We start from the raw sequence: 19606 nt of genomic DNA, 5'->3' as shown, positions 1-19606 counted from the left end.
AGGAGGAGAGCCGATAGCACTATGGAGTTAAAGACTGAACACACCGGGGGCAGGGAGGCCAAATGGAATCTTCCTGTAGCAATTAGAAGTGGTTCAAGGGCATGACAGTAGGGTGGAGACTAAGAGGTGGATTAGAGATATTTCAGAGGTTAAATGGGACTTGGTATTTGGATTTACTCTAGGAGATTTAGATCTTAGCCTCTTTATGGGTGGGGGTTTTTTTACTCAGGGAGTAAAGAGAAAAACAGATTTAGACGATGTGGCTTCAATTAATTCTCATTTTTCTTCAGTCCACCAGTCCTAGCCATGCTGTGGTAGCCAATGTTCAGCATGTCTTGCATCTACTGAAGCAACACAGTAAAGCCCTGTGCAATGATCGAGTGGTCAACAATGTTCCTTTGACAAAGCAAGGTTCTTCACGAAGTGGTAAAAGTAAGAAGTTGTCAGTAACGCCTTCCTCCTCCAACAGCATTAATGAAGAGTTATCAGAAGTCTTACAGACTTTACAAGATGAATTTGGGCAAATGAGCTTGTGAGTTTTAGTTTTGGGTTTTTTTTTTTTAATTACATTTAGTTCTAGGGACCTGGGCGGCTCAGTCAGTTAAGCGTCTGCCTTTGGCTCAGGTCATCCCGGGGTCCTGGGATTGAGCCCCACGTTGGCCTCCGTGCTCAGCGGGGAATCTGCTCCTCCCTGGTGCTTGTATTCTCTGCCTCTCAAATAAATAAAATCTTTTTTTAAAAAAATTACAGTTCTAAAACTTCATTGGTGACTTCATTAATTGTTAATTTGTTCAGCAAATACCTGAGCACAGTCCTTGCACCAACCGCTGAGTAAGTTACTAGGACCTTAACAAATACAACTGTTCTGGGGGAAATCTCTCCCTTTTCTAATACTGTTAAATGTTTTCAAGACCAAGGTTTACATTTAAGTTTTATTTCCTTATTCAGGAGCTTGATAGACATTGAGTTTAGTTAAATAAGTTAGGATGTATCTAAGGAACAAGATCCTTTCTTTCCAGGCTTTCCTTTTCACATGCATACTATTCTGGGGGAGGTAGGAATATAAATAATTAGGTCTTTGAAATTAAGAACTCCTTTTGTGTTTGCCTCCAGTGCCTTTCTTGAACCTTTAAACCATCTTGTTGCTCTGTTTAAGAGATTGAGTCATTTTTTTATTGCACGGAGCAGTGGTCCCATGGTGAGTGGGTTGTGGTGGACCTAACCACGAAACCAGAAACTTAACCAAGCCCTGCTTGTATTTTTTGTATAGTGATCACCAGCAGCTTGCGAAACTTATCCAAGAATCCCCAACTGTTGAACTGAAAGACAACTTAGAGTGTGAACTGGAGGCGTTGGTGGGGAGGATGGAGGCCAAAGCCAACCAAATAACTAAAGTTCGAAAATACCAAGCCCAGGTAACTACAACTCAATTTCCCTTTCCCTGTTTCTAATGATTAAAAAACAAGAACAAGGCAGAACCAAAAACCCTTTTCCTCGATGACACTGAAGTGATCACAGTTCGGGAGCTACAGGGAGCATTTCGTTACTGTAGACACTGATTCAGTCCCTTCGTTATTAAGAATTGGTGTTCAGTGGGCTAGGAAGGAAGACATTGTCTTGTAATCTGTGAGACTAGATTTTATCATCAAAGATACATCTTTCAAATACTGAATATATTTAATATTCTTATCTTTATATGAACAAACCTTAACTTCCGTGATGAATTTAAACGGTTCTAAATTTACCTAAGTCTTTTGAAAGCACTTGGAAATTCTTGATTTCCAAAGGAATAAGTCAGATATAAATATGTGAAAAAAATGTTCAGTTATATTTCTGTTGCAGCCATTTAATATTTCCTAAGTGCAGTGGGAAGGCACACTCCAGGGTTTTCGTCTGGAGAGAAACATAATGATTCGTGGCTTAAGAGATTGCTGTGACTGCTAGGAGTGGGCTGGAGACCAGCTGGGCAGGGTGAAGGTCTTCTCTGTCAGAGGTCATCAGTGACTGCAGTGGGGGAGAAGCGGACAGATTGGAGGTGGGCTTTAGAAGTAGAAAGATCAGGGCGACTTGCTGCTGAATATCATTTGGACGGAGAGTGTGGCCGTACCACTGATGGAAATGGAGAAAGACTGGGAGCAGAACAGGCTTGCTAACATTTACTGATTGGTGGCTGTGTAATAGGCACGATGCTAAGTGCTTTTGAATATGTCCTCTTATTTAATTTTCATGGAACCCTTGTGAACTGGGTGCATTGTCTTATTCTATAGACAGGGAAACTGGGCTAAGTTTCTTGGGAGGTAGGCATATGCTAAAGTGAAATTAGGTAACTTCTGTGCAAGGACATACTAGCCCCCTGGTAAATGCAGAGCTGGCATGCAACCGTGGGTCTTCTCGACTCCAGAACCTGAGCTTTTAAGTATTTTTTGTAAAGTTCACGTTTGAAAAAAGAGGAATAAGTATAAGCGAACGATTGCTGTAGGAGTAATGGTCTAATTTGTTTCTTGTACATTAGACTTAACTTTATTCTCTCTAATGGAACACCCACTTGGCAGCAGCTTAAAGTACAAGTAAAGCTCTCTAAAAATAAATTCTCTGGTTTAAATTATTCTAAAATAGTGAAATAATTAAAAATCTTTTGTAGTAATACATTACCATTACATCTCTTCATCCATCTAGAATATGTTTCGTTGCCCCTCAGACTAGTTTCTAGAACCACTCTTCTCCTGTTCTTCACCTTTAGTATCTAGTCTATCCTTCACTTACCATGTCAGATTTTTTGTCTTTTCTGTGACGTCTTCCCCTAGACCCTCTTGTTTCTCACTCTATTCTGTACTTTGGCAACACTGCCTTGCCTTCTGAAACAGCACCAGGATTGATGTGTTTACTCTTGTTCACTTGTCTATATGTCACATTGTATTTTTACACACTGAGTGTTCAATGACTGGTACAATAGGTTTTTGGAAGGCTTTAAAACAATAAACCCAGAATATATTACTCGCATTTTAGTTTGTACGAGAGTTAAAAATACCGGTTGTCGGAAGAGAATGTTTTCATTGAATGCACCTTTTTCCCTGGCTTGGTTATTTGTTGTAGCTGGAGAAACAGAAGGTAGAGAAGCCAAAGAGGGACTTGCGAACCACCAGAAAGACTCTTGATGAAGAAGGGAAGAGCAGCAGTCGTTCTTCTGGAATCACAGGGACCACAAACAAGAAGGACGTTGCCAAACCGAGACCTGGTGAAAAAAGCAGGAAAAATCTTCAGTTATTGAAGGACATGCAAACCATACAGAGTTCATTACAAAGCAATAGTTTATGTTGGGATTACTGACTGGTACCCGGTTATAAATTTTATTCAGATAATCTGTACCTCATCAATCAGATTTTGACAATTTACTCTCCAGGTCTCATACTCTCTTATGTTGGAATTAACGAATAGCCGGTGTTAAGGGGCCCAAGCTTCACTACACAGGCTTCTTGTGTTACGCATCATCACTAAATGTTAAACCATCTACATGGAAACCAGGGGAGTTTTAAAGGCCAGGAAGCCACATGCTCTTCTTCTTTGAGATGAATTTGCTGTACTGAAATACTGCACTTTGTAAACAAATTACCAGTTGTTTACTTGTGGGTGTGATTTTTTTCATAGTTCCTTACATATCTAAGTAAAATTAGGTTTAAATTATCAAAAATAACAAAATCTTTTTAAATCTTTCCCCTGGCACAAATCACCCCTTTCTCCTTTCCAGCACAACCATTAAATATACTTTGTCTCGACTATTGATGGAGGTTTTCTATATTTAAAAGTATTTATACATATTTAAGAGGATTGTTTTGTTTTTCTTTTTGACAGTTCAGGCATTGATCAGTATTAAATACACTTATATTGATGTTATCCATCATTAAAAAATTTTTAAAGACCCAAACATTCAAGTCCATTCACTGCAAAAATTATAAAAGCATTTTTTAAAGTATAAATTATTAATGAAGTAAATGAGCTTTTAGAATGAAGAGAGAAGAGGAAATGTTGTAAAGCATACACATTTGTCATTTTTAAATAATACCTGTTTGTAATCATGCTATTGAGTTTGAGGCATTATGGTTTTTAATCTTGAAACTTGCCCCTTGGACATGTTCTCGGTGTACAGTATGAGTGCATTAACTGTACACGTGCAACTGTCATTATGTTAATAATGTGAATCATAATTCTGCTTAGATCAAGATGTGAACTTTTTATAAATTTGCCACTCAAGTCAATAAAGCAGCTTTTTAAAGGAAACACTGAAATTTTCCTTAACAGCCTGTTAATAAAGGCTTTATTTGTTATAATCTCTCCACAAAATGCATTTCTAAATAGGACATTAACATATTTTGAGAAACAATAAGAATATATGGTATTACGTAATTTGCCTATTTCATGCTTACACAGAAACTAAACCCAACAAGACTGAACTGTCTCATGGCATATGATTAAGATACTCTAAAGACTACTAGTGAACACATTAACCACATGTTAAAGAGATTCCTTTTTATGCCTCCCCTGGGATCCAAATGGGAGTTCTGGGATTTTATCTGGGTATAATCAGCATGAAATGTAGTGCCTGACTGGGCACTAAGCTTGTTAGGCCTCTTAATTGAATTAATTTTTTTACAGAGTTCTTTATTTAGGTTCCTTAGATTTGGATCTGTTTGTGAATGTTCTGAAATTTTATGTAAACTTTTGCTTGCATGTGCAGTTTTGTATCTTCATTGAATTCACAACAGTGAGTCCACAGACCCAAGGAATCACTGCTCTAATGACATGGAAAATATTTTCTTGTGTCTCAACCACCATTTCAACTATTAAACTTTTGTTACTGCTGTGTTTGAATTTCAGGTCATTAAACTGTGTGACACTCCCTTTTCATTGTAGTGGCTCAGTCCTAATTAGCAGAAGTTTAATGGTGTTAAAAACCTACCCCATCCCACAGGTAGGAGTCAGACTCTCAACTCCAGCTTTTAATACCCTCAGGTGAGAGTTGAAAACAAGAAGATACCAATACTCCCTCAGTCTCCTTATCTGAGAGTTTACAGCGGAGGAGTATGCTGTTCCACATCTCGTCGTAAGAGCGCTGTTGCAGTGCATTTCAAATACAAGTATCTTCTACGTGGAAGGTGCCATATGGATACCAGGCCAAGTAAGAAGGGTATGATACAAGGTAGGCGGTAGACATCTGAATTATTTCAACACTTGTGAGTGCAGTGGTGACAGCACGAGCACGGGGCTGTGAGGATGCAGAAGTGGAGGTTAACATCCTGGAGGAGGAAGTGATGCTAGACTTGGGAGAACTGGAATTTGTCATAAGGGAGAAGAGTTCCAGGTCAACGGGATAAAATGAAAAGGGAAGAGGCCAGATTCTGCAGTTGATGAGGGAGAGTTCTGACTAGCTGAGTGGTACCAGTACAGAAGAGTCGAGGTATGCAAGCGAGACTAGAAGGGTAAGCCGACGAGTTACAGGAGGCTGAAGAGCCTTGACATAACCACACGGGTCTCAGTTTTGTAACCCGGATCGTAAAGGAAGAAGTGCACCTGCACAACCGCTAGTCATAGATACAAAGTTCTAAAACCTCTGTCAACTCAAATACGAAGGTTGCATAAGCTGCTGAATTTGACGTCATCCCATTTGTTAATTTTTCCTTTTCTTTTTTGTGCTTTTGGCATTATGTCCAAAACAACATCAGGGAGCTTCCTCCTATGTTTCCTCTAGGCATTTTACAGCACCTTGTCTTATGTTTAAGTCTTTGGTAGACTTTGAGTTAATTTTTGTGAGTGGTGTGAGGTAGGGGTCCAATTCCATTGTTCTCCGCATGTATTTCTCCAGTTTTCCCAGCACCACTTGTTGAAGAGACTATCCTCTCCCCATCAGGTGTTCTTGGCTCCCTTGTTGAGTATTAGTTAACCACATATGCCAGGATTTAATTCTGGCCTCTCTCCTGTTCTATTTTTGTGCCAGTACCATACTGTTTTTATTACTATGGCTTTACTAGTATACACTGACCCTTGAACAACGTGAGTTTGAACTGTGTAGGACCACTTACACATGAATTTTTTACAGTATTGTATTTTCCTTATGATCTTAACCTTTTTTTTTTCTAGCTTACTTTAATACACTATATATACAAAATATGGGGGTTTTTTAGATTTTATTTATTAGAGAAAGAGCACAAGGAGGGGAAGCGGTAGGCAGAGGGAGAGGGAGAAGCAGGCTTCCTGATAAGCAGGGAGCCCGATGTGGGACTTGATCCCAGGACCCCGGGATCATGACCTGAGCTGAAGGCAGAAGCTTAACTGACTGAGCCACCCAGGTGCCCCCAAAATGTGTTTCTTGACTGTTACTGGTAAGGCTTCTGGTCAACAGTAGGCTATTAGGAGCTAAGTATTAGGGGAGTCAAAAGTTATACTGGGATTTTAAACTGCATGAAGGGTCTGCACCCCTAACCACCATGTTGTTCAAGGATACCTCTGGTGCTGGTCTTTTTTCTTGAGATTACTTTGGCTATTTGGGGTCATTTGTGGTTCCACAAAAAATTTTGGATTGTTCTATTTCTGTGAAGAACGCCTTTGATATTTTGATGGGTATTGTGCTATGTAATTTTTTGACACATAATTGTTCGTATTAGTTTCTTATTCTGTGGTATCAGTTGTAATCTCTCTAATTTTGAGTTTCCCTTTTCTTAATCTAGCTAAAAGTGTGTCAATTTTACCTTTTCAAAGAACCAGCTCTTAGTTTAGTTGACCTTTCTCTTGTTTCTCTGGTCTCATTTATTTCTGTTCTGGTCTTTATTATTTTCTTCCTTCTGCTAACTTTAGGCTTAATCTCTTTTTTCTACTTTCTTGAGATATAAAGTTAGGTTGAGATCTAATTTCTTAACATGTGTTTATTACTATAAACTTTCCTTCTTTCCCTTTTGATTTCTTTGACCTATGTGTTTTTGAGAAATATGTTGTTTAGGTTCCACATATTTATAGATTTTCTCATTTCCCCCTTGTTGATTTCTAGTTTCATACCATGGTGGTCAGAAAAGATAGTATGATTTCAGTCTAAATTTGCTGAGATTTGTTGGGTGTCCTATCATATGATCTGTTCTGGAGAATGTTCATGTGCACTTAAGAACAATGTGTATTCTGTTGTTTGATGGATTCTGTGTATGTCTAATAAGTTTATTTGCTCTAAAGTATGATTCAATTCCAGTGTTTACCTTGTTGATTTTCTTAACCCAGAGCCTTAGATCACTGGGCCACTCTTCTGCACATCTTCCTTGTTGATTTTCTGTCTGGATGATCTTCCCATTGGTGATAATGGGGTATTGAAGTTCCCTACTCTTATGTTATTGTCTATCTCTCCCTTAAGATCTGTTAGTATTTACTTAATGTATTTTGGTGCTCAGTTGTTAAATTTTCGTGGTGTATGGACCTCTTTATCATTATATGACCTTTGCCAGTTTTACGATTTTTGGCTTGAAGTCTATTTTGTGTAAGTAGGCAATGCCTGTCTTGTTTTGGTTTCTACTTGTTTTGAATGTCATTTTCCATCCTTTCACCTTGAGCCTATGTCTGTCTTTAGAGCTGAAATGAGTATTCTGTAGAGAGCATGTAGATGGGCCTTGTTTTGTTTTTTGTTTTTTACCTATCCAGCCACTCTCTGCCTTTTGGTAAACTCAATCCATTTTACATGGAGGGTAATTATTGATATGTGAGGAATTACTACGGCCATTTTACCTTTTGCCTTCTAGTTTATCTCTCCATTGTTTCTTTTTCCTTCTGTTTCTGTCTACCTTTGTAAGCTGGTGTTTGTCCTTGGTGATTTGCTCAGTCTCCTTTTTTTGTTTTGGGTTTTTGCTCTAAATTTTTGCTTTATGGTTATCAGAAGTTTTACTAAATAAAACATCTCATTGGGGGTCATTTTATGCTGATAAAAGTTTATCTTCATTTACTAATTTCATCCTTTTATACTGTTAGATGTCACAAATGATCTCATGATGCTGTGAATTGTTACCAGATTTTAATAGCTATCATTTTTAATGCTCTTTAAACTTTATGCTGCAGTTATTTTAATAGTTTTCTGTTGATCACCTTAGTAAGAATGTTGTGTACTGAGATCTTTTCAGCTGGAAGATCTACTTCTGATGTTTCTTGTAAGGCAGTGTTAGTGGTGGTGAACTCTCACATTTTATTGGTTTGGGAAATCCTTTGTTTCTCTTTCATATCAAGGATAACTTTGCCACTTAAGAGTATTTTTGCCTGGCAATTTTTATCTTTTCGATTGTTTGAATAGGTCATTCCATTCTCTCCTAGCTTGTAGAATTTGTGCTGAGAAATCTGATAGCCTAATGGGGGTTGGGGGCGGGGGGAGGTTCCCTTGTAGGTTTTTTCCCCAGGCTTTATCATTGACTTTTGACAGTTTCATTACAATGTGTCTTGGAGAAAGTCTGTTAAGCTTTGTATTCTTGTATATCCAGTTCCTTCCCCTGGTTTAGGAAGTTTTCAACCATTATTTCTATAAACTCTCTGCCTCCTCTTCTCTCTCTGGTATACCCATTAATCTTATGTTAGCTTTTCTAATGGAGTCTGGTAATGGTTATAGATTGTGTCCACTTTTTAAATATCTTGGTTCTCTCTCCTCTTCCTCCTGCATCATTTCTAAACCCTTATCTTCCAGCTTGCTTATTCTCTCTTCCATCTGATCTCCATTTCCAATGCTTTCTAATACATTCTTCATTTCAATGAGTTTGTCAGCTTCAGATTTTCATTTTGGTTCTTTTTTTAGAATTTCAATCTCTTTGGGAAAGTACTTCTTAATGTTCATTAATTTTATTCCTAAGTTCATTGAATTGCCTTTCTGAATTTCCTTGTAGTTTGTTGAATTTTGTCCTGTTTTGAATTCTTTATCAGTTAAATTGTAGTATTCCATGTCTTTGGGTACAGTTGCTGGAGAATTGTCATTGCCTTTTTGTGATACTGTATTATCATTTTTCAGTGTTCAATGAAATGCGCCTGTGCTGCCGCATTTAAAGTAGCAAACACCTTTCTTGTTTACATAGGCTTTGATTTTAATAATTCATCAGGTTGGCAGTTAGAAGCCTTTCTTTTGTTTTCCAGAAGGTGGTGCTATAGCACTAGCTTTTGGGTTTTCTTACTGGAAGCGACTCCCTGCCAAAGTTTGACGTGCTTAAAAAAGATGGCATTAAAAAAACACACTGGGGGTGCCTGTGTGGCTCAGTGGGTTGGGCGTCTCCTGGTCTCAGCTCAGGTGATGATCTCAGGGTCTTGAGATCCAGCCCCACCTCTGCTCCATGGGGGCCGCACAGTGCAGTCTGCCTGAGACTCCCTCTCCCTCTGCCCCTCACCCCATGCATGCACGCCCATCTCCTCTCAAATAAAATCTTTGGTTTGGTTTTGTTTTTTAAAAACTGGAAGCAGGGTGGGGGAGATGTGTGCTTAGCACTTGGGGCTTTAGGTGCGCCCATGGTCTTGTAGGGCAGTCCTAGACTGGAGGATTCCCAAAGAAGGCCCGTGGATGGACCTCTTGCTGGAATCCCAGGGCATATGGCAGAAAACATGTCCCTTCACCTCTTTTTGGCGGCATTTTTCTTTCCCTCTACCCAGTCACAGAGGTCTCTCCTCAGAAATCTAGGTGTTCCTGAAAAGCAATAGAACCCTCCAACTGCAGCCGATGCAGCTGAGCACTTTCAGGTACCCCCTTCTCTTTCTACCACCTCCACTAGAGAGGTCACTGCCACGTAACTCCCTTGGCTCCATAGCTTCCTTTGACTTCAAGTGCACAGATGGATGTCCCGGTGTGATGTGCAAAGGCACTTATGGATGTACAATTGGTTGTTAAATCCAAGGGGAGGAAAGAGGAATGTCTCATGCCATCATGATCCTGACTTTACCACCAGGGGTTTATCTTAAATGCACTGCACTTTGGAGACTCCTGTGGAAGGTGAAAAGGAAACCCCTGGAAAGTCTTAAAATGGTAAGTGATAGATTTGCATTTAGATTGCTCTGGCCTTTGAATGGAATTTAAAGTGGATGTGAGGGTATTGAGGCTGGAAGTTTGAAATTCTTGATCTCTTCAGTTACCCATATTCTTTTATGTGGTATCAGACCAAGATGATCAAGGCTTAAATAAGGAAAATGGTAGAATGGAATGGACAGGAAAGAATGGATATGTAAAATATGTGGAATAGAAAGCTTAGCTTCAGTTGATAGGCTGGCCACTTAAATACTATTACGACTTTACTTAAAATGAGTATCATACAAAGACCAAATCATTTTGGTACTAATTTTGCTAATATTGGAGGTACTAAGAGAAATTATAGTTCCTCACCACAAGACCCAAGAACAGGGCTGAGGTCCAGACTATGGTGAATTAACAAGTGAAAGAATACTGCATTTTTGAGTACTGTTTGATTTGGGTATTAGAAGCAAAATGGGTTGAAATTGAACATTTCAATTTGGAGCAGGTGCTAAGCCACCCCTTTCTTCAAAAACTTTCCAAATAACATTTCTGCAAAAGGCATTTCAGGCAAACAACTTAGGATAAGGACGACGTTTTAAAAGTCAGTTGAAATTTTCTTTTAATTAAAGATCCAAGGGACAAGAAGCTCCTTTGTTACAGTACATAACATATGGCTCTTAAGATATCAGGGAGTCAAATGTTTATACCAGTGCTGAACTGTTACTGGCAGGTGAACATTGAAGCAGTATTTCCTTTACTGGCATTGAGACTGTAATACATTTGTACATGCAGTAAGTTCTTTGGTAGACAATCTTTCAATGGAATTACAGAATTTGCAAAGTAGTAAAATACTTCATGTAAAATTTGAGCATCGTATTTCTCACCCATAAGCTATTTATACAGCCTTCAGGAAAAAAGTCAATCCTAGTGAACTTTTAAAATATTGCCTCAAAATTTAACCAATTAACTGGTGTTTAGACACACGCACAAAACATTATTATTGCATAAATGCAATAAAGTAAGGTAATAATGAATTTGTAAAATACGCTTCATTATGTTTCTAGTAACTGGGCAAACGGAAACTAATCTGAAGGGTGTAGAATTCTTTGAAATCCTGGACGGCTACCACTTCTTCCTCCTCAGTCCCGCCCCCCACCCCCAAGCCCATCTCTAAGGCATCTGTTTGGAACAGCTATCTACTACATCTTCAATACATATGCCAGTGACAACAGCAATAATTTCCAACTACTACTATGCCATAATAGCCTCAAGACTTTGCCATATCAGATACAAAGAGTGTGGGTACAGAAAGGTGATCAAAGTAAAGTACTTTACTACAGAAGAGAAAAACCCACGACGGGGGAAGGGAGTGTCTAATGATTTCTGAGCTTTCGTGCCATCGAGGCTCTATATCTACATAATGCCACGGAACTGCAGTGTTGGTGTGCCGAGATAAATGGGATGCTCCTTCCCTTTGTGCAGTGAGTTCTCTTCCAGCAAGAGGTATGTTTCTGAAGTGGTCTGTATTTTGATTTTAAAATCAGAAGCTTGTTCCCACTGTGGATCTGGTATTGAAGCATCTTAATATTCTTTGGGTGACTTAGAAGATTAGTGTCATAATCGTGTAATTACATACGGGGTTATTTCACGCACACCACCTGCACTGCCACAGTTCTAAACCCAACCTGGAGGGATTTAAAATAAATACAGCAACTGCACTTCTCCCGTGGGTGGGTTCTAACTTCAGAAGACTGTATACTCCTAAGGCTGCCACTGTAATCCAGAGTTCATGGCAATGCCGGTCCCCCTTGAACAGTCCCTTCATACAACAGTTTGGACAGGAGTGACACACTGTGCAGGAGAACTGGCTCTCTCGGAGGATGAGGTTGATCGGTTGGAAATCTCTCTCTGGAGTTCCTCTACTTTTTTCTGAAGCTCTGCTCGTTTAGCAAGAAGTTCTTTATATCTGTTGTGAATGGGCTCCTACAAGAGCAAAACATCATAATGTCATTCAACGAGGCAATCCTAAACAAACCCAGAGTCAAATCGTCCTGGTACGTGGTCCTTTCCCTAAGTGCTGCAATGTGCATTTTCTCTGCTCTGGGGACCAGGCCAACCTTTCCAGCACATCGGTGAAAATTAACTGGACTCTCTTGACAACACTGCTCTTTCAGTGGCTTTCCCAGTGCCCCCAAGTATTTCCTGCAGCTGGTACTTAAATACAACAAACAACTAAGTAACAAGACAATCTAAAAGCCAAAACTCAAAGATTTCCTATCACTTGGTTGCAGATTTTTAGTCTTTTAAGCAGTTCTAAGTAGTATATATTCCATAATATGTTTCAAAATGGACGAGAATCTGTCAGGCTTTTAATTTTCTTAAAGCTATTTCCTCAAACCTAGTAAAATGACTTGCAGAAGTTATCCAATGCACCACACTCATTTTCCTGAGGAGGGACAAAAAGTGATTCATCCAAGACCATACAAGCAAAAGCAGGGCAAGAATCAAGTATATTGCTGACCCCCATGTAGTGCTTTTTCTACTATACAATTATAACTATTAAGAGGAAAAAAGAAAGTTTTAAATATATCTAATTTTTCTAGTTGCTTTAAAGGTGACGAACCTAACTGATGAAAACTCCCACTGTCTACTGAGAGCATGCATACCTGTGGTTTCATCCGGGGATTCCACCTGACGTAATATCCCACCCAGAGCTCTAGGTGGCGCATGCTAGCTACTGGATAAAGGACGTGATTGGAGTAGCTCCCATAGAGAGGATTAGTGAAGTCTTCCAGCTGGCTATTTATGTAAGACCACAGTGACACAGTCCTTTTAGGAAGATTCTGTAAAGAAGGTAACATAGGTATTTTTGATTATTAAAATCTCTTTAGAGGGAGAGGACATGGACACTTCAGTGATAGCCCCACTTTCATTCAGACCAGAGAATACTAGAAAACACTGCAGTTCATTAAATAACTTTAACTTAGTTCCCACACCAGCAATTCCATTCAGGTCTATATACCAAGAGAACAGAAACACATGCACACAAAAACCTGTACACAGATGTTCAAATCAGCATCACTCATAAGAGCAAAAGGAAGAAACAACCCAAAAGTCCATCAACTGGTAAAATGGATAAAATTGTATATTTATATAATGGAATAATATTTCACCATGAAAAGGAATAAAGTACTGAGGCATACTACAAACTGAGCCTTGGAAACATGCTAAGTGAAAGAAGCCAGACACAAAGGCCTCATCTTGAATGATTCCATTTATAGGATGTATCCAGAAGGGGCAAATCCAGAGAGTAGTGATGGCCAAGGGACCAGGAGAGGAGACTAGGGAGAAACTGCACAAACAGGGACACGGTTACTTCTCAATGTTCTGAAGTTAACAGTGGCAACAGTTGTACAACTCTAGACAAACTGAAAACTACTAAATTATACACTTTTAATTTTAAAGACTGCCAATTACAGCTCAGCAAAAAAGATTCTTAAAATCAAGATAGAGTTAAATCCTATTCAAGCCTCTCAAAAGATGAGAAAAAAGTATCTTTGGAACTTAGGTATTTTTACTTATCTAACATTTGGTAAGTTCTTAAGCGCCTCCTCTGCATGGGAATACTGACTGCAGGCTGGCCACTGAAGATATGGTGTATTCAAAATTTCCTGGGGCGCCTGGGTGGCTCAGTCTTAACGGCTCAGGTCATGATCCCAGGGTCCTGGGATCGAGTCCCATGTGGTCGGCCTCCCTGCTCGGCGGGGAGCCTGCTTCTCCCTCTTCCTCTGCTGTTCTCCCTCTTGTTCTCTCTCTCTCTCTTTGTCAAATAAATAAATAAAATCTTAAAAAATTTTAATACCTGCCTTCAAGGAACTTCCAGTCTGCTACATGGTAATTACTGTACTGTTTTGTAGTTTATTTTATTTAGCCACACAATAGTAAGTACTATTCTTCCCAATTTACCAAAGCAGAAATGAACTTGCCCAAGGTTATACAAGGAGGGACAGATCTAAGATTTCAACCCAGGCAGCCTGGCTCCAGAGCAAGCACTCCCAGCATGAATAAACTAGTTTGTAACCACATTTTTAGAATGAAAATTGATGCAGAGGGAGACACCAAATCAAGAGGATTTGGAATTTCATACATAGGATAGATAATGTATTTTGAGGTCAGAAGTAAAACTTGAAACATCATCCTTACAACAGGGTTTCTTCTAAGTAATACCAACCACTTACCAGTGATCTCTCTGGTGAAGCAGGGAAATGGTAACTTTCTACATAGTAGCTCTTCAGTGTTTGGATGTTTTACAGTATTATTTTATAATTAAAAAAACTAAAATGGCTCATATGTATGCACAATGTATGTGGGGATCTCTTCATTCGTAGGTATATTTTTTGCTAATTAGATTTTTCTGCACCTGCTTTGAAGGATTTCCATCCTGCAAGGACTGGAGCTCCTAAGATTACACAGACTTCAGTTCTCTTTAGCAGACACTACTATTCACCTGTAAACGCACTTGGTACCTTCAGCCGTGCACCAGAGGTACTTAAAAACAAATCAGGCTCAGATATATGGAAAGAAGTCATCATATTACAGTACGTGAGAATAAAACATGACCAAAGAAATCATCCAAAAGGACTATTAAGTTGAAATCTGTCAGAGAATGCACCCTCGTAGGGAACATCACACATACTGGGAGTAGAGGGGGGAGGGTCATGGCTCGTATTTTACCTCTTTTCCTCTCTGATGTTCACTGTTACAGAGGAATGTTCCAAATAAACAGCTATATAGATGGTCCAAAATGGTAATGAGAAAATATTCATTGAATTCAAATGCTGTAGGAAACTGCAAATTAAATACCACAAACATAAAATTATTAAGACAATTTTTTCAACCATATTCATCCCTATATATGGGTAGATTCTTTGTAATACTTCTTAAAATTAGGTTAAACAATATTCAAAACTATGTATTTCTAAGCCATTATGGCCTTATCTGCTTCGTTCTCTGTTCAAAAATCACTCTACCACTTTTCTGAGATTTCTCCCCAAGAGAAATCCTTTTCTTGTGCCGCAAGAGTTTGAATGGTGTGACCTTGGTGTGTTTCTGTATCTCCTGTATCTGTTAATCCTAAACATGGAGAGGGATGAATTTTGACTTTGGCAACTCTGGCAACTCTTAGCCTTTCTTTGCCAAAAATGACCATAAACAACGTAATAAGATTTTCTTGAGATTTTCAGCAACATAGTTTTGGTTTTAGGAATTATACAAAAAATATCACTGTCTCCAGAAAATGTCAGCAATGCACAAAAATAAAGATCCAAGGCAGATGTGCAGATCACTTAAAAGCCAGCCTAGTTAAACCTGAGTATCCTGTAATCCGGCACTTTGGCAACCTCTTTCTAACAAAAAGAAAATGCACTTTCTCTTTAACCTAGGACGAGAGCTTGACTAGATATCTTAATATTATATAAACAACCAATTTGGTGGGGGGGGGAGAGGGGACTTATCAAGGATGGATGACAGATCCCAGGAAGGGGAAGAGTTCATATAATCCATCCTTATCCATCTAATACTTCAAAATTTTCAAAGAGTCTCCTTGAAAATTGTACCAATTCTAGGACTGTGAAAAAGAAAATCTGTGAATATTTGGACTGCAGATTTGGGGAATAAACATTGGTTCCAAGTTTTTCTTAGAATGATCCCTACCTAGTAGTGCAAGAAAACAGCCAGAACCGCATGCACAAGGGATAGGGGTGAAACCACCTTTGCCAAGACATTTCCTAAATTTAGAAGCAGGATAATATGGCAAATTCCTCGAACAATGAAGGCTAACTAGCCTGCCTTGAATGGTAATTTCTGTGGCTGCGAAGCTGAACCAGGTGACCAGAGCACATACCAACAAAAAGCCAATTACCTGTAAGGAACTTGGTCAAATCCCATTCGTTCATTTACAAAATAAATCCCATCCCCTGTACTGTTACACGCTCTGGACAGCCTTATTAGCCAACTGTGAATGCGCTGACTCATTAAACAGCCGTCCAAAGGAGCTAAGCCTGTCATCAGTTTCTCATCTTTTTGGAAAAAGCTCGTGCTCAGTTATGAGAAGACGCGAGCTGCAACAGCGGCAGGCCCCCATCACATAATGGGGGTAGCAGAGCGGGAACTGCTGGGAGCACAGGAGGAATAGTTCCTCCTCCTAACGGGTTTGCAATCTGCAGGGCCCTTCTCCAACTGTTCCTGACCCAGGAGTGCGGGGCTGCGGCGAGGGTGGGGGACAGGGAGAATCTAACTGACGTCATTCTGACAAATGTGCTTACTTAAGTCTCTGCACCAAAGTTCAATTATTTATAAAACTGGTGATTGCCGATAAGCATGTCTAACATGTTCTATGCTCCGGAATACCATACAGAAAAACAGAACTAGATATCTAAAATAGTCAGCACTATATGAGGTATCTTCAGTTCTGTCAGAGAAACGTAAAACTGATTTTCTATGCAGTAACTTAAGCTCAAAATTCGAGTGAAGCTGCTTTTAGATCTGTAGCCTGCGATAAGTGGACACAATTACCGAGGAAGATACTTAGAGTGTACTCTTCTACGCAAACAACTGGCAAATGTGGTTTTATTACTAACAAACCAGAGCTAATATGTTCACACATGTTGCCCCTTCAGGGTACTTGCCCTGGGGAAGCAGCACACTCAGTCATCAATGGTGCCATGGTTTCAAACAGCTTTTAGAGCCTTTTTATAGGGCTATTTACTTTTTGCCAAGAGTCAAATATTATTTTAAAATCAAACATGGTAATGGTCAATAGTGGGCCTTCCTGTTTTTGGTCAAACACCCAAAAAAGGACTGGCAAGGATATGGACAGCTGCTATACTGACTCAAGAGCAATCCCAAAGGAAAGATTCAAACCCAGGCCAAGAAGCAGTAAACACCAGTAACTATGCAGTTAGTGTCTCCCCTCCTCCCAACACACCAAGGGCCTTGTATACAACAAAACTTGAACTGTCAGACGCATTTGCAGGATATACATGAAAAGACCAGCCTCATCACACCATAGTCGTATCTACTTCAATACTTCATTTAACCCAGCAGCCTTCAAAATAATCCACCCAAACTGGTATGTGCTTACAGGGGAGATGCTTATATAATTGGTGTATTTCACCCGAAGATCACCAGCTTCTTTTAATGAAATAATAGGATCTTCTTGAAGCTAAAGTATAATCCTAAAGCAAAGCAGAGCCAGCAACTGCCCTGTTTTATATTCATGTGGCAGTCTCAGGAAAAACAAACCAGACTCCCAGTTGTCTGAGGTCTAATAAAGCCTTGGGTAAATAATTAGCTGACACAGCAGTGGGCTGTAGCCAAGGTCTGAGATTATTTTTCTTGAGTTAAATATTTTTAAGACACCACCGTTTTGCCTCACTAGCAAAGTGATCCCATAATAAACCAGGTGTTTTTCAATCTCCTCTGATACCTTTACAAAAGACAAAATCCATTACCATTAATATTTCAAATCAGTTTGTTAGAAAGTTAATAGAAGGTCTAAAAAACAATCTCTCCATACCTAAGAACAGAAAGAACTGAATCTATTACCTACCTACCCATAATTCCCATGTAAACATATTTTTCCATTAAAATTACTTAAAATAAGATTTTATTTTGTTTGAGTGACCTAGCCTATTTCTTCATTTCTTTACCTCTACCTTTCTTAGCAATGTACAGATGAGCTTCCGGGTAAATATATTGCCATTATTGAACTACTTGTCCAAAACGAAGGAGGAAACCTCTTGGGTTATTATTAATGCTACTGGTTGAAATCTGAAGTGTTTAATACGATCTCCAAATAATATCCTTTAACTTAGTTCATAATGTAACAACAAGTAATAGTTCTATTACCGAGAAATCTTCCAAGAATTTCCACTTTACATGAAATGTAGGATAGATAATCACTAACCAAACCTCCCAATTCTGGATGGCTTAAAAGAAAGATGCAAGAATGACTATCCCAGAGAAGTTACCTGTCTTGTCATTTGCCAGACACAGTCAATAAACTGAAGAAAAACAGGCGATCTGTCTGCGTCTGCGTGGTTCTTATCTCCATGGCCAAGTCTCTGAAGCAGAAAGAGTCGAATATGAGTTTTGTGGAATTTTTCTTTTTCATGGAAATAACTTTATTTTCCAATAAAAGTAGTATCTTCCAATATTTTTTAAGTTCAAAAGTCTTTTTAAGAGAGCACAGGGGGGAGCCTGGGTGGCTCAGTCACTTAAGGGTCTGCCTTCGGCTCAGGTCATGATCCCAGGGTCCTGGAATCGAGCCCCGCATCAGGCTCCCTGCTCAGTGGGGGGCCTGCTTCTCCCTCTACCCCTCTCTCTCCCCGGCTTGTTCCCTCTCTCAAAAATAAATAAAATCTTTAAAAAATAAATTTTAAAAAGTAAAAGCACAGCAAGGAAAACAGAAATCACTCACAGGCTTAGCAAGCAAAAGTCTCTATTACCATTTTGATGTACAAACTGCCAGATTTTTTTCTGACATGAGATGCTTGTAATAGGAAATCACAACTTTGTTTATTAAGTGGAACCCAGATCTTAAAAGGTTAATAATGGAAGACAGGAGCAGTCAGACCCCAGAACCCAGATATCTTTGTCCCAGAGATTTAATATTCCCTAAGTATTGACAGTTACTTGGGGCACCTGGGTGGCTCAGTTGGTTGAGCGTCTGCCTTCAGCTCAGGTGATGATTCCGGAGTCCCAGGATCAAGTCCTGCATCAGGCTCCCGGCTCAGCAGGGTGTCTGCTTCTCCCTCTGCCCCTCCCCCTGCTCATGCTCACTCTGTCTCTCTCTCAAATAAATAAATAAATAAAATCTTTAAATAAATAATTAATTAGAAATATATATATATTAAGAGTTACTTGTCCACCAGCCTCCGGAAGCACGCGTCTCCTTTAACAGCTTGGCCAGTGCGTGCAGGGGACCTGTCGCTATCCTAGCTCAGCGGTCTTTATCAAGAAGAATCACATCAGCACAAACTCTTGAAAACCTTTAAGGAATGCTTGACATCTGCCTTCCAAGCATGTACTCACCTCCTTTCTCAGTTTTTTCTCTTCTAAGGACCTTTGCCCCAGACGACTGAAACAGACCCTCCCCACACCAAAACAGTGATTCTAAAAGCCTGGTTCATAGATTTCCAGGGGCCGGGGGGGGAGAGGGGGGTCTATGACATCAAAACCATTTTCAGAATAATACTAAGACATTATTTGCCTTTTTCAATGCACTGATATTTACAGTGACGGTGCGAAAGTGTCTGGGTTCCTTAGGAGAAACCAAGCAAGGCACTGGAATCAAGCTGGTCGAGTCATGTCATATCCTGCCTTGCCACACACTCGCAGTTAAATGAAGGGTGGGGGGAGCCAGTTTCTTTGATGAAGAAGTAAATATTAATCCTGTTAAATCTCTCCCCTTAAGGACAGCCTGTGTAACAAAATGGGAAATACACATAATATTCCTCTGCTGCAAACGTAAGTTGATGGTACAAAACACCACCTTTTCATGGAACATCATTTTGACTTGAAAGAACAACTGATATATGAACTATGGTT

The 19606-nt window shown here is 39.5% G+C and overlaps 2 protein-coding genes across 6 annotated transcripts in view; one reads left to right on the top strand and one right to left on the bottom strand.

The window, feature by feature from the left end:
• CEP57 (centrosomal protein 57) overlaps window positions 1-4860 on the top strand; it is a 38198-nt gene extending 33338 nt beyond the window's left edge. For both annotated transcript variants that reach the window (XM_027578496.2, XM_027578497.2), the window contains exons 9-11: window positions 291-532; window positions 1271-1415; window positions 3094-4860. In XM_027578496.2, the coding sequence (XP_027434297.2) occupies window positions 291-532; window positions 1271-1415; window positions 3094-3327 (621 nt within the window). In that variant the 3' untranslated portion in view covers window positions 3328-4860. The remainder of the gene's footprint in view (window positions 1-290; window positions 533-1270; window positions 1416-3093) is intronic.
• A 5712-nt stretch (window positions 4861-10572) lies between these two features.
• The window catches only part of MTMR2 (myotubularin related protein 2), a 114920-nt gene continuing 105886 nt past the window's right edge, over window positions 10573-19606 (bottom strand). For all 4 annotated transcript variants that reach the window (XM_027579543.2, XM_027579544.2, XM_027579546.2 and 1 more), the window contains 4 exons: window positions 18028-18120; window positions 14732-14845; window positions 12664-12840; window positions 10573-11980 (listed from right to left, as the gene is read on the bottom strand). In XM_027579543.2, coding sequence (XP_027435344.1) covers window positions 11819-11980; window positions 12664-12840; window positions 14732-14845; window positions 18028-18120 — 546 coding nt within the window. In that variant the 3' untranslated portion in view covers window positions 10573-11818. The remainder of the gene's footprint in view (window positions 11981-12663; window positions 12841-14731; window positions 14846-18027; window positions 18121-19606) is intronic.

The sequence above is a fragment of the Zalophus californianus genome, chromosome 11 (genome assembly GCF_009762305.2).
Source record: "Zalophus californianus isolate mZalCal1 chromosome 11, mZalCal1.pri.v2, whole genome shotgun sequence".
Lineage (NCBI taxonomy): Eukaryota > Metazoa > Chordata > Mammalia > Carnivora > Otariidae > Zalophus > Zalophus californianus.
This window is presented reverse-complemented; position numbering and strand designations above follow the sequence as displayed.